The sequence below is a fragment of the Chrysemys picta genome, chromosome 5 (assembly GCF_011386835.1).
Source record: "Chrysemys picta bellii isolate R12L10 chromosome 5, ASM1138683v2, whole genome shotgun sequence".
NCBI classification, from domain to species: domain Eukaryota; kingdom Metazoa; phylum Chordata; order Testudines; family Emydidae; genus Chrysemys; species Chrysemys picta.
The window spans coordinates 18,410,859-18,426,658 of record NC_088795.1 but is presented as its reverse complement, the minus strand read 5'-3'; the positions used below and the strand labels follow the sequence as shown (position 1 = coordinate 18,426,658).

Below are 15,800 nucleotides of genomic sequence, written 5' to 3'. Positions count from 1 at the left end.
CTATGAGTCTATGAGATACTACTCCTGCTGAAATTACTGGCAAAGGGCTTGATCTTGAGAGGTGCTGAGTGTTGCAACCCATCTGAAATCAGTGTGAATTGTGTGTGCTCCCTGCCACTCAGTATCAGGCCCAGAATGACAGCTGAAACATTTCTTGTTCCAAAGTTTCAGAGTGGTAGCCATGTTAGTCTGTAGCAGCAAAAAGAACGAGGAGTACTTGTGGCACCTTAGAGACTAACAAATGTATTTGGGCATAAGCTTTCATGGGCTAAAACCCACTTCATCGGATGCATGCAGTGGAAAATACAGTAGGAAGATATATATACACAGAGAACATGAAAAAATGGGTGTTGCCATACCAACTCTAACTAGACTAATCAATTAAGGTGGGCTATTATCAGCAGGAGAAAAAAAACTTTTGTAGTGATAATTAGGATGGCCCATTTCAAACAGTTGACAAGAAGGTGTGAGTAACTGTAGGGGAAAAATTAGCATGGGGAAATAGTTTTTACTCTGTGTAATGACCCATCCACTCCCAGTCTTTATTCAAGCCTAATTTAATGGTGTCCAATTTGCAAATTAATTTCAGTTCTGCAGTTTCTCGGAGTCTGTTTTTGAAGTTTTTTTTGTTGGAGAATTGCGACTTTTAGGTCTATATGCATCCGAAGAAGTGGGCTGTAGTCCACGAAAGCTTATGCTCTAATAAATTTGTTAGTCTCTAAGGTGCCACAAGTCCTCCTGTTCTTCTTTTTGCGGATACAGACTAACACGGCTGCTACTCTGAGACTTTTAGGTCTGTAATTGAGTGACCAGAAAGGTTGAAGTGTTCTCCGACTGGTTTTTGAATGTTATAATTCTTGATGTCTGATTTGTGTCCATTTATTCTTTTGCGTAGAGACTGTCCAGTTTGGCCAATGTACATGGCAGAGGAGCATTCCTGATACATGATGGCATATATCACATTGGTAGATGTGCAGGTGAACGAGCCCCTGATGGTGTGGCTGATGTGATTAGGTCCTATGATGGTGTCCCTTGAATAGATATGTGGACAGAGTTGGCAACGGGCTTTGTTGCAAGGATAGGTTCCTGGGTTAGTGTTTTTGTTGTGTGGTGTGTGGTTGCTGGTGAGTATTTGATTCAAGTTGGGGGGCTGTCAGTAAGCAAGGACTGGCCTGTTTCCCAAGATCTGTGAGAGTGATGGATCATCCTTCAGGATAGGTTGTAGATCCTTGATGATGCTCTGGAGAGGTTTTAGTTGGGGGCTGAAGGTGACGGCTAGTGGCGTTCTATTACTTTCTTTGTTGGGCCTGTCCTGGAGTAGGTGACTTCTGGGTATTCTTCTGGCTCTGTCAATCTGTTTCTTCACTTCAGCAGGTGGGTATTGTAGTTTTAGGAACACTTGATAGAGATCTTATAGGTGTTTGTCTCTGTCTGAGGGATTGGAGCAAATGCGGTTATATCTTAGAGCTTGGCTGTAGACAATGGATTGTGTGATGTGGTCTGGATGAAAGCTGGAGGCATGTAGGTAAGTATAGCGGTCAGTAGGTTTCCGGTATAGGGTGGTGTTTACGTGACCATCGCTTATTAGCACTGTAGTGTCCAGGAAGTGGATCTTTTGTGTGGACTGGTTCAGGCTGAGGTTGATGGTGGGATGGAAATTGTTGAAATCCTGGGGGAATTCCTCAAAACCCATTTTTTTTCCATGGGTCCAGATGATGAAGATGTCCTCAATGTAGTGCAAGTAGAGTAGGGGCGTTAGGGGACGAGATCTGAGGAAGCGTTGTTCTAAGTCAGCCATAAAAATGTTGGCATACTGTGGGGCCATGCGGGTACCCATAGCAGTGCCGCTGACTTGAAGGTATATATTGCCCCCAAATGTGAAATAGTTGTGGGCGAGGACAAAGTCACAAAGTTCAGCCACCAGGTTTGCCGTGACATTATCGGGGATACTGTTCCTGACGGCTTGTAGTCCATCTTTGTGTGGCATGTTGGTGTAGAGGGCTTCTACATCCAGAGTGGCCAGGATGGTGTTTTCTGCAAGATCACCGATGGATTGTAGTTTCCTCGTTCTTCTTGTTCCAAAATGTGTGTTTAATGTGATATTGTCATCTGTTCTGAAATCTTCCACTGCTTGGCCCTAAAGGGACACTGTAAACTTAAGCATCATATTCTAAATAAACTTCTTTGCCTTGGTTACCCTTGAGGTAATGAAAAATGAAATAATTTTTAGATTTACTTTACCCCATTTATGTTCTTCATTTACTTTTTGCGGTTCTCTCATTTTGGATAATGAAAATCAATGAAGATGGATTCACAATTATAGTTTTTCACTTTCAGGTTCTTAGTGATGTAATGTTTGGGTTTCAAACACTGCAGGGGAATGTATTTAAAAGCTGTTTTCACAGTTATTTTAGTTGTGGGACTATTTCTGTTGGTTCTCACAATTTACATGAGAATGTTGGGTCAAATTTAAGGTGAGAATCCCTTTATGAAGTCCAATATGTATTTGATTGGATGATTAGAGTGTAGAGAAGCGTAAGGCTGGCTGTATGGACATTTTCAACATGTGTTTATTGATGTTGCCCATCATCGCTGGTTCTTCTTTTCAGTTTCTGTGAAACTGCATGGCATGAAATTGACAAAAGCTGGCACGAAACCAAAAGAGGGGTAAAGGAAAAGCTATTAGTCTTTGACTTTTATTTTACTTCTACACAGGAGCTTGTTGTGAAATTGGAATATGGTTTCCAATTTAAAATTAAACCTTCTAACTATTCTTACAATGTTCTATTGGAGTGAATGGTGCATGCATCCAATTCCTTTCTGATGAAAGTAATATTTAATATTTGTGTAATAAATGGCAAATGTTTATAAGGTTTTCATGTTAACTTAATTGTGCAGCCTAAAACCATTTATTTTAATTAAAGGGGGGGGAGGGAGAGAACAAAAGAAACATGGGTATTTAAACTAATTTGTAACTTTGTTTTCTTGGTAACCCCAGCTTTATCTTATTTATCAAGATGCCCACTGACAACTTGTTGCTGTCTTCCTAATCAGGACATGCCATTCATTAGCCAAAAGCCATGTATGTCAGGGGCATGTTTCTTCTTCAGATCTGTGAAGTGTTAATTAACCAGCTTGGTAAACAGTACTTTATATCTGTAAAGCTATCTACAAACAGTAACTATGGCTAGGGTATCACTTTTGTCACTAAGGTCACGGAAGTCACTGAATCCATGACTTCCAGAGACCTCTGTGACTTGAGCCCCCAATGCCTGGGAGCTGTAGGGTTCCCCCCTACCCCTGGCAGGCGGCTGTGGTGCCCCGGAGCACAGAACCGACGCAGGCAGCCGGGGTGCCCCAGAGCACGGAGCCACCGCGGGCTGCTGGGGTGCCCTGGAGCTCCGAGCCAGGCCCCGCCAAGGTGGTGTGGGGAGCCTGCAGCTCCCCATTTTGTCGTGCATATTTTTAGTAAAAGTCACAGATAGTCATGGGCAATAAAGAAAAATTCACGGAAGCCCGTGACCTGTCCGTGACTTTTACTAAAAATATCCATGACAAACTCTTAGCCTTAACTATGGCTATGTCTAAACTAGCACTTTTGTTGGTAAAACATTTGTTGGTCAGGAGTGTGAAAAAAACACACCCCTGACTGACAAGTTTCACCGACAAAAGTGCCGGTTTGGACAGCGCTATGTAGGCGGGAGACATAGCTACTGCTGCTCGATGGGGGTGGTTTAATTATGCCAGTACGAGCGTTGTCTCCTGCCGGCATAGTGCAGCTAGGAGACCTTACAGCAGCACAGCTGTGCTGCTGTAAGGTCTGTAGTGTAGACATAGCCTTAGTGTTAAGTATTATTAAAGGGCAGTCACTGGTACTCAGCAAGAGGAGTTTCCCATTGATTCTCTCATTCCATGCCTGGAATTAGCAGAACCAGATGGAATTTGACTTTCCTGAATTTGCAATGAGGCATAAATAACAATTTAGTCAGCTCTGAGAAGTTTGGCAGGTGCTACAACAAAAATACATATACATTCTTGAAAGTCAGGATGATGAAATGTAGCTATGACTTGAATTGCAGAAGAATCACAGCTGTTATGTGATGTATTGATCACATCTCTCCTCATTATGCACATTCAGCTAGTACAGAAGAATTAGGTAACAACCGTGGGGCTTTGTTTTCTGTTGAAAAGGTCAGGTGATCTTATAAATCAGCTTAGTTCACTAGATCCCCATAACTCAAGGTTTTTCTTTTAAAATGTTATTAAATACATCTCTATATTTTGCATCCATGCCACGCATAGGTTACGCCCTCTCCAAATGTTCTTTACTATTTGAGGTCACACTTGGGGAATTATGAGATTTTTCTTTTATGTGGGTTACAGTGTATAACTCTGTAATCCATGTTTTATAAACTTTTAAATAACCATGCATTTTAGGATGCTGTTTTGTAGAAAACTGTTCAGTAGCCCGGAAGTGTAGAGCATTTCATAGGACTGCTGACAATTGTACAATGTATTATTGCTGTCCTATCCCCAAAATAAAGAGTTGAGTGGGAAGAAAAGAGCAAAGCAGGAACAACTTGTGTCTGTGTTTTAGGGCTTGGCTACACTTGTGAGTTAGTGCTCATTAAAGCAGCCCTGGGCGCACTAGCTCACTCCCTGTCCACACTGGCAAGGCACGTAGAGCGCTCTGACTCCACAGCTAGAGCGCTCCGGGTACTCCACCTCGGCGAGAGGAATAACGTTTGCTGCGCCTTGGCTACAATGCCCGGGCATCAGTGTGAACAAGATGTTGCATTACTGTGCTCTGATCAGCCTCCAGAAACGTCCCATAATCCCCTTAAGTCAAGTGGCCACTTTTGTCATTGTTTTGGATATGCCCTTTGAAAACTCCATTTGACAGCCGGCTGCTTATCTGCTCCGAGACAAAGCAACCATTAGTGTGGAATGCTGTGTGTGAGCGAGAGAGGCGGGGTGGTGTGGGGTGCGGGGAGGGGAGGTCTGCTGCTGTCTGAACTTACAAGACAACATGCGGACATGCTCTCAGCCTCCCAAACCTCCCCCCCCCCATTTGAAAAGCATGTTGCAGTCACTTGGATGCTGGGGTCGCTTCCCATAATGCACCGCTCCCAATGCCACTGCAAGCACCGCAAATGTGGCCACGCCAGTGCGCTTGCAGCTGTCGGTGTGAACGCACTGCAGTGTTTTCCCTACTGTGCTCTCCGAAGGCTGGTTTAACTCAAAGCGCTCTACAGCTGCAAGTGTAGCCATGCCCTTAGAATGTGACAGTAAGGGGACACAGCACATCTAGAACTTGATGAACTAAAAATCAGTGATGGAATATTCCATATAGACCTATTTTAATCAGATAGATGCTATGGAAGGAAGGCTGATGAAAATATGCTTGTATCACTCCTGTCTATCTTTTTTATTTTATCAAGGTTCTAGATGTGCTGTTCCCCCTTCCTGTAATGTTGTATGTCATGAGCAGGACACGAAAAAATTACAAAACATCGATTGGCTGAGTCCTGTCAAAGTGCTTGGCCTTTTTGCCATTCTCAACTGCTGCAGGGGGAGAGTGTGATCAGATTTCTACAAGGGTGTTGTCCCTGAAGGCCGGTGGGGCCCGCTGGGCGGGGGTGCCTCCAGTCCTCATGGTGGGTCCCCCGCTCCTCCTTTCTGGAGTGCGGTTGTGGGGGGAGGGATAGCTCAGTGGTTTGAGCATTGGCCTGCTAAACCCAGGGTTGTGAGTTCAATCCTTGAAGGGGCCACTTAGGGATCTGGGGTAAAATCAGTACTTGTTCCTGCTAGTGAAGGCAGGGGGCTGGACTCGATGACCTTTCAGGGTCCCTTCCAGTTCTATGAGATAGGTATATCTTCTTGGGTCCTCCATCTTTAATCTCTGACTAGTAGGTAGCTCCACCCATTCTAGATGCAGGAAGGGAGAAGAAACTCCCTTTTCCCCCTCCCAGTAGCTACTCTAAGGGGTAGGGCTATGCCTCCAGTACCGCCTGTGTTTAGAGGGGGCCAGTGCTTCCACAGAGCCTCCTATGTGGTGCTACGGGGGTAGAGTTGGAGGGCTTCGTCTCTGAGACTCATGGGGACAGGTCTTCATTATTCTACCTCTTCCCCAGCCTCTATTTGGTTTTTATCCTCTGTCCCCAGGAATAAATCCAGTGCCTGTTTCTGCTGCTGCTCACAGCTCTCCCAGTCTGCAGTAGCAGCACTACGGAATTGGTATTATTCTTGACAGTGTCACTGCTGCCCCATAGGGTTCTGAATCACAGCAGTGAAACTACCCAGCTCTTCTTCATCTCACTCAGTTACTGCCTTGCAAAGGACAAAGCTGCAATAGATGCCTGGGAGCTGGCTGTCTACAGACTCACATCTCATAAGATTACATTCACTTCATGTATGGAAGGGCTAAAAACTTCAGTTTTTAATTAAACTTTACATTAAGGGAGAAATTGATGCCTTAGCCACACTTGCCAGGCAATGGTTCCCACTTGCTACTGATGAGTAGATTTGGGGAAGTATTTTTCAGTTTGCATGCAGCATATTGTAATATTCAAAATCTCTGGTTTCAAGCCATGCCACGAGGAAGACACTGGGCCGTAGTTTCAACTGTGTAATCATAGGCCAGACACTGCTTTAGTTTGACTATTACTTTTGACTTCGGCCTAATTGTTTACTATTAACATAGTTCCAAGAATTTAAAAAAAAATGGAGATGGAATTTTTGATCCTTAAGACAGTGGAAGAACAGTGTAATCGTATAGTATCTTGGGTTCATGTTATTGGTGCTTCCCAGTACTTTGTATAAATGCAATTTTTTTATAGTTTGTGTTGAGACATTGTTTTCTTAGTGAAGTGTAATGTAATCCTAATTATTATTTTGGAATATAAAACTTTGATACTTTGATCTTGTAGCAGTGATAACATCTTAATAACTTTGGTAAAGTGTGACATCTGAATGGGTTCCTTTCTGTTCTTCTTGCATTATACATTCAACAGAACCGGTCATTAAATCCAGCTGTCTTGCAGATCTGTTTTTAATTCGTGTTTGTTACATATTTATTCCACTGGTCTATTGTCCCTTAATCCCCTCTTAGGGGCAAAAGGATTTGTGTTTTTACTTGTTCCTTTATGGTTTGTAAAAGAAGAGTCTGAACATCCTTACTCATCTTTACAAGGTTTTTTTTTGGCTTGAAAACAAGGCTTGTTCTTACCTTACCTTGCTATATATTCTCCTTGTTTGCCTTAAAAATATCAGGAATGCCAAGTAAATTGTCTTCCCTGTTTTTGATGACAAATTCCTTGAGTGACTCAAGTGGAGTTAGAGCTTCCACAGCCCTTAATTGAAGGGATTGATATGTTGTATCCTTAACAAAGAGAGATTTTTCTTTCTGTCGTTTGTTAGAAAGGTGTTAAGAGAAATAGAGTTTTAAACAATCTACTTCCTTAGTATCTCTAATGTTATAATTAAATAGTTCTCAATTATCCTGTTAACTCTTCCGAGGTATACAAGATCTGAATAAAAAGCTTAAACACATGAAAATCATTTCCATTAGGACCTCTGTTATACATAACAAGGAAACAAAAAAATAATATTCCAATTTTTTTTTCCTTTACGGGTCAGAGTTAGGAATTTAGGCTGCTTATCTTTTTGTACCCTTTCTAGACGTACCACTCTAACCTTCATGGCTGTTGACTAGAATTTGAATTGTATTCTAAGTAATCCCATTTTTGTTTTGTGTTTTTTGTTTGTTTATATTTTTTGTTGGTATATTGTTCAAAACAAAAGCAGGACATAAGTTTATAAATGCTATTATTGTTTCCTGCATGGATCTTATCATTTTTATATTTGTGTATGGGTTTAATGTTTTGGTAAAGAAAATAACCTGTCTATGCTTCTGCAGTAGATTTTCTTCAGCAACAATCGGTTCAATAGTGAAGTACCGCATACTGCCCAAATTAGTAGCTTTAAAAAATAGTCCTGCAGACCATAACTCATGGAGGAGCCTTTATTTTTTCTCTCTCCCCCTCCCCCTCCCATCTTACCTCACCAACATTGATTTGGGAGCTACAGCATCTCTTCAGTTCTCAGAAATTCATTATCTGCCGTGCAGTTTTGTTATCTCAGCTAAGTATTTACTAGGAATCATGTTTTATGCTTCTAACCATATTCAAATTCTACATACTGTACTTCTTTTGTTTGCTCTAAATGATTGTGCACAATTTTACAAAAATCAAACAATCCCCCAAACCTGACCATAGCATATATAATTGGTAGGGCTTTTAGGACAGCTGAAATGTTAGTGTTTTTAATTTTTCTTCTGTTTTTTCATTTACAAAAAGGGATGACATGCTACCATTATCTATCTGTAAGGGGAGTTCTACATACTTCTCTATTTCTTTCCTTGATAATGGACACAAATATTTTCCAGAGACGTATTTAGAGGCTATTTGGTTTTCAGGGAACAACTATATCTATGAGGTTGTCCACTATCAGTCCAAAAAACAAAACACTAAGGAGGAAATCATGAATAGTCCTCCTTTCCAGTTCAGTAGAGACCATCTTAAGTCCACTGAAGTTAACAGAAAGTCTCCCATTAACTTGATTGTGCCCCGTAAATCCAAGTCTTCCACAGCTCAAACAACCTGCAGAGATCTCTGCACGTTTGAGTTGTTGTAGCACTTCTGAGCAGTTCATTTTCTATTTCTGTCTCTTGGGAGCTGAAAGATTTTAATGATCTTTTCTTCTCATCCTGCAAGAAGATTATTTTTCTAATTAACCTTGTATTGTATTGTCCCACTGCTTATAGCTAGTGTAAAACCTAGGAGAATCATATTGCTGTGAACGTGAGTAGCAGATGTAGCCCAATGCACCTGGGTTGATTTTTTTACTCTTGAGGGGTTGTGATAGTGTTATATCCTAGTTAGGGAAAGATGTTGCTGAGATTCTCTTGGTTTTGGGCTTGGATTCTGAAACCCTTATTTCTGTAAGGGCTTTCTTGGTACTTTGCTCAATATACTGACATTATTCCCAGAGCCCACACTGTTCTAAATAGTGTTTCTATAGGATTTTCACACTGCGTTGAAGTAGAGGTTTTTTCAGCATTAAGGATCTACCAGCTGTTGTAGCTGGCAAAACTGTTTCATTTTATTTGGCACAAGGCAATGGCTCTGCTGGTCAGAAGAGAATGTCACTCATTTTGGGGATTATGTTGAAAGATTGATGTATATGTTTATGTAGCTACTTTTAGGTTTATAAAAACTAGCTGCATGCCTGAAATTAACCAACTGCCTTTGGATTGATGTGAGGAAAATTATTTACTGGTGAAAATTGCATTCAGTAAATTAGTTTGAAATTACTTTGGCAAGGTCAAAGGAAATGGGGAAAGGTCATAGATGTAATTAACTTTGGCATTTTAAAAATTCTGATTGTTTTTAACATTTAACTTGTGCTACACAAGTCATTAGCTTATACTATTGATTCTGTAATTTTCATCAAAAGAATCCTATCTACCTTTATTAGTTTGCATTTTTACCAGTGAAAATGTACCAAATTATTGTAATGCTATAACATTTTTGTTAGAAATTCATCATATATAAAGTAGTGAATGGGGATCAGGATTTAAATTTACTGAGAGGTTCTTATAGCCATATGTAAATACAAGAAGCCAGGCCATCTCCTTGTTTTTTGCATATCGTAGAATATCCGGGTTGGAAGGGACCTCAGGAGGTCATCTAGTCCAACCCCCTGCTCAAAGCAGGACCAATCCCCAACTAAATCATCCTAGCCAAGGCTTTGTCAAACCTGACCTTAAAAACCTCTAAGGAAGGAGATTCCACCACCTCCCTAGGTAACCCATTCCAGTGCTTCACCACCCTCCTAGTGAAAAAGTTTTTCCTAATATCCAACCTAAACCTCCCCCACTGCAACTTGAGACCATTACTACTTGTTCTGTCATCTGCTACCACTGAGAATAGTCTAGATCCATCCTCTTTGGAACCCCCTTTCGGGTAGTTAAAAGCAGCTATCAAATCCCCCCCCCCCCCCAATTCTTCTCTTCTGCAGACTAAATAATCCCTTTTGCGTAGAGACTGTCCGGTTTGGCCAATGTACATGGCAGAGGGGCATTGCTGGCACATGATGGCATATATCACATTGGTAGATGTGCAGGTGAACGAGCCCCTGATGGGCTCTACGCAAAATAATTAATGGACACAAATCTGACATCAGGAATCAGAATACTCAAAAACCAGTGGGAGAACACTTTAACCTGTCTGGTCATTCAGTGACAGACCTGCGGGTGGCTATATTACAACAGAAAAACTTGATTCTGTAATCAAAAACAGACTCCAACGAGAAACTGCTGAGCTAGAATTGATATGCAAACTAGACACAATCAACTCCGGTTTGAATAAGGACTGGGAATGGCTGAGCCATTACAAACATTGAATCTATCTCCCCTTGTAAGTATTCTCACACTTCTTAACTGTCTGTACTGGGCTAGCTTGATTATCACTTCAATAGTTTTTTTTCTCTTAATTAATTGGCCTCTCAGAGTTGGTAAGACAACTCCCACCTGTTTATGCTCTCTGTATGTGTGTATATATATCTCCTCAATATATGTTCCATTCTATATGCATCCGAAGAAGTGGGCTGTAGTCCACGAAAGCTTATGCTCTAATAAATTTGTTAGTCTCTAAGGTGCCACAAGTACTCCTGTTCTTCTTCATGCATTTTAAACCATCCACAACAATAATCCATTAATTATGAATGGGAGTGCTGTAAAAATGGCACCACTGTACTTTGCTGTGCCACGTGCAAACCCAGGTTTGCGAGGACAAGGTGTTACGGTTGCTACACCCTGAGGTTCAGCGTGAATATTGTAAATGATAAGAGGGTACATAGTGTGCCCACCCACTACAAGGTGAAAGAAATAAGCTGATGGAAGGAGGCAAATGGTGAAGGAGGTATTTTAAAATGCTGATCATTGTTGACTGACAATGTTACCTTTTTAATGGGAAGTCCAATATTCATGCTTCTGTATCATATTTACAGGAGATTCTGCCATTTTCATTTTCCCCTCTTCAAGGTTTTTCAAGTTAAGAGACTCACATGTAGAGAACCCACTGCTAATTCTGTTTTTTAAGCTTGCTTTTCTTTCTAATCAATTCAGCACACCCTGCTGTGTCCTGCAGATTAGTTCATTTATTCACTGGATGTTTTATATTACAGTCACAATTTGAGGCTCTTTCTTTTCTAATAAGTATAGAACAAGTGAGCTGTGCTTTCCCCCCCACCCCGTGGGACAACCGAAGCATGAAATCATCCATGGCTTTGAAAAGCAGCACTATTGGCTTGGTTCTCAAATGGGTTGGTGATCAAGTTCAATAGGTAACTAAGTTTGTCACTAAAATAGCTCTGCTTTCCCATGTGCTGTTGCTGAGATCACTGAAATTAATACTCGTAAACAAGTGAACTATTAGCACATTCACTACTTCAAACAACTCCATGGAATGACAGCTTGGTAATGAATGTTGGCATGTGTGACCACTAAAACCATTCATGAACTCTTACATTTTAATTCCTGGCTTTCTCTGGCCTAAGGAGATGTGGGTGTATTGTAATGCTGCTGGAGGAGGTCTGATCTAAATTAGGATTATTCAAGTAAATGTTATTAAAGAATCAAGGATAAATTTCACATGAAAATATAGTTCTGCTAAAATTCCTCCACCTCCAGTATTTGTGCACTTATGTTCCTCTGTGGTAATACTATTCATGAAGCTTTGCAGAAATGTATGTTGTCATGGAGTTTAATAATTTATGACCTACTAATTGACCTTTATTATTATTATTTTTAATACAGTTGCAGTGCCTGGTCGTTGCCTTACTGCCAGAACGTCTACGATGGAGGTGGTGTCAGCAGAGGTGAACAGCTTACTCCCTGAGGAGATAATGGACACTGGTATAACTCTGATGGAAGACGATAGCATTGAGGCTGTTATTGTGGCGTCACCTATGGGAGATGCTATTCCTATGGAAACAGAACTGGAAGAAATAGTGAACATAAGCTCAGCCAGTGACTCTGCAACTACAATCACAGCCACCACAGAACCAGCTACCGTGCCCAGCAATCACTCAAGCCAAGTTACAGTGAATACCACAATTACAAAAACTGACACTAATGCAACAGTAAAACCTACCTTGCAAAGTGGCCTCCATAAACTTGGTGCTCAGACTCCTGTCACCATCTCAGCCAATCAGATTATTCTGAACAAGGCCACTGATCTTAAACTTGGCAACCAAACTATTAAACAAGAAGGACAAAAGCTAATTGTGACAACTTTGGGAAAGGCTGGCCAGCCAATTGTCTTAGCACTACCCCACAACCAGCTACCCCAGACGCAGAAGGCCACAATTCAGGCTCAGGCAGGAGACCCCAAGGTACCAGCCCAGCAGATCAAAGTGGTTACTATTGGAGGGAGGCCAGAGATGAAGCCTGTCGTTGGTGTCTCCTCTTTGACGCCGGGAAGTCAGCTGATAAATACTGCAGCCCAGTCTTCTGTATTACAGACCCAGCAGTTAAAAACAGTACAGGTAAAAGGGGTTGTACTAATGAAACTTTTTTAAAATTAAACCCTTTTTGTTTTAAAACTAAAACTGTTCCCATATTGAAGGTTCGTTTTTGTTGATAGAAATGTGTTTGCATATGTGTGCACACGCAACCCTCAGAATTCACTGTGCGTATATATAGAATATTGCTTCTAGTGTATCCAGTCATATGTGAATGTATTTAAATTGTAAATTCTTTACATCCAACTACCTTTTGGGAGATTAAGGTTTATCGTGTCTGTACCATCAGAATTTATTGCAGTGGAGAGAATTCTTCCTTGAGCGTTTCAGTTAATCCCATATACCTTTAGGAAGATTGAACTCTGCATGGATATTAAGTTTATTTCTTCTAAATCCTTATTTCTTTCTTCCCGATTGCTGTTTACATTTCTAAAGCACACCCGGCTGAATCTGGAAAAAAGAATTTCCCACAAACATTAGCTGGGGATACGAGAATAAAACTCAAACAGTCTATATAAAAAACAGAATACTTGCTGTGCATGTAAAATGATGGCGCCATAAGCCAACAAATTAGAGCGCTAAACCTCCAAATGGATATTTCACAGCAAGCAAACACAAACTATAGCATGCATAACCTTTGAGTCTATGTATTTTAAAGCACCATACAATCTCAGTGTTATTTTCCAGTGCAGTCTTTTTTCATATTGCTCGGTGCTTGTAGCCACATCAAAGCTGAAGATCAAATCCCTGACTAATGTTGATTGTTAGTGTTTGACTGTTCCCTACTGATTTCTTTTTTATTTCCTTGGTTAATGTTAAGGTTGGCAGAATATCTTTAAAAGAGGCGGTGGCTCCTGACTCAGCATAGGCACATTTAAGAATGGATCAGTTCCTGCCATTTGGCTTGAGTTGCAGAGCTGATGCTGGCAGTTAAAAGAAAGCTAAAGGAAAAAATGCATAAGCTGTGTGGCACTCTCGGGTTGCAGCATTTATGATTTTCCTCTTGCCTCTGGCATCTGAGACTTGAAAGGCTGTGATTCTTCTTGATTGTCCTCCGCTATTTTCTTGCCTTTAGGAATCCTGAAGGTTTTCCTGATTAACTGATGTATGTCCAATTGCAAGGCCTTAAGAGTCACTGCTCTACAAAACGAACTTGCTCTTCCCCTTTGGTTCCTTTTGTAAAATAGATGTAACTGTTTGCATTTGGCTTTTCAAAAGCTACTATTAATGTTTTTGATTAAAAACCACACCCCTATAAAGCTATGCCATCTGCATGCATGTTTAATAATATGTAAGAGATCCATAAGGGTAGATTATGGCTTAGTGTGGGCACTGTGGTCTACTGCAGCAGTTTCTTGACGAAACAGGCTCATCATGTGATGCCGGGTCTTTTTTTTTCCAGCTGCTTCTACAGAGAAGTTTATGTAGTAGTGTCAAAGGTGGACTAGTGGTAGGGGAATCATTCTGGAGAAGAAGAGGACCAAGTGGCAAACAAGCAAGTGCAGAGAAGCAAGGGATATAGAGGAGGGGAATGGATGGGATTGGGGAGAAAAAAAACGCAGACCAAGATTCAACAGTGTGACTAACTGTTTTAAAAACAATAAAGCACTTACTGCAACAAAAACAGAAATATATAAACACTTCCCTCATACTGCTTTTTCCTTGTAAGAAATTCATAATACAGGGATATTATGTCATTGCAAATGGGAGAGAAATCCATGATCCACAAGATCGTGAATGTGAGAGAAGGTGTTGTGTGAGGGAAAGATAATCTCACTATTAAGATCTTGTCCACACTTACAAAGTTTGAGAATCCTGATCTTGGCGATTAATTGTGACAGAGGGAGTCAGGAGATCCAGATTCTCTTTCTGGCTCTGATTAACTTTTCAGTTCCCCAGTGTGTGAAATGGTGATGCTATTCTCCTACCTCAAGGATTTTGGGAGGCTTAATTAATTGATTTGTAAAACCATTTGAGATCCTCCAATGGAAGGCTATGTAAAGTGATAATAATTTATCTTATTTATTTATTTAAAATACTGTTTGACTCTGAAAAGTGAAATTGATTAAAATCAGCCTGGGATCTGAGAATCTAGCTGTGTTCTTAACATATATCATTACTGGTATTAAAAGTTGTTCAGGTCATGTTAGACCTTCAGTTACACCAGTACAGCCCCATTGTCTTCCAGTTTGGACCTTAAGTAACTGATACAATCCCATTACTTTGGAAAAGGCAAAACTAATAGGAATTTAGTAAAACATTCTATAGCATCCAAGTCCCTCTCTTAGTGCTATGTTGAATCCTCAATGCTACTGATTGTAAAATGCATTATAAACTTGGGCCTTGTCTATGCTAGGAAAGGTTTGCTATACCAGAAAATCTTCCTAGTGTAGAAGCAACTTATACTGGCAAAAGAGATCTTTTGATGATATAACTTATATCAGTTCTCCCGCTGAAATAAACTATACAGGCAAAAGGACTCGTATGATGTTATAAATGCACCAGGGCTTTTGCCAGCATAAAAATATAATAAAAAAATCACACTCCAACCCCCATTACTACCAGCAAAAGTTCTGAGTGTAGATCTGGCCTTACTCATGCCTCTATCTAATCTCATGCCCAGCCCCATCTCCACTCCAATTGCTAAATGAATTTGTCTTGCTGTGATAACTGGCAGAGCCGATAGGTTGCAATAGAGAAAATATTTTAAGCCACCTCAATGGTATCTTCGCTTCAAATTAAAAACCACCCTTCTCTCCTCCCCCTCCCTGCTCCAAACCCTGCTCCCTGAACCTGTTTCTTCAAGCTCAGTCATCTTTCCTGAAAAATAGGCGTGGTACTTCTCTTCACCTTTGCTCTATCACATCTCCAGATTTGATATGACAGAATACTGTGGATAGGTTAGTTGTATTTGCATGTATAGGTCAGAATCATCTAGCATATATTTGTATAAGCATATTCTAATCTAACAGATAAGGGCAAAATTTGCCTTTAGATACATGTGTGCTGTTTCCACTGAGCTGTGAGTGCACATCCCGGGCAGAATTTGACCCTTACTATAAATAAAGACACTTGCAAAGCAGCCTGTTTGTATTCTCTCCGGAGCAGAGAGCTGAATGCATTTCTCTTGTGATATTGCCACATCACATTTCCTTAGGGGAGAGCTGCTTGCAGGGAAGATTCTTCACGCTCCAATTCAAAGAACCTAGTAGGAC

General features: G+C 40.8%; 1 protein-coding gene across 6 annotated transcripts in view; it reads left to right on the top strand.

Annotated features, from left to right (window-relative positions):
• The window catches only part of LIN54 (lin-54 DREAM MuvB core complex component), a 67,969-nt gene that overhangs the window by 15,239 nt on the left and 36,930 nt on the right, over positions 1-15,800 (top strand). For 5 of the 6 annotated variants that reach the window (XM_065596047.1, XM_065596050.1, XM_065596049.1 and 2 more), the window contains exon 2: positions 11,879-12,609. In XM_065596047.1, the coding sequence (XP_065452119.1) occupies positions 11,920-12,609 (690 nt within the window). In that variant the 5' untranslated portion in view covers positions 11,879-11,919. Of the gene's footprint in view, positions 1-10,747; positions 11,407-11,878; positions 12,610-15,800 lie in introns of those variants that run through there. The other variant, XM_008165655.4, reaches the window with a different exon arrangement.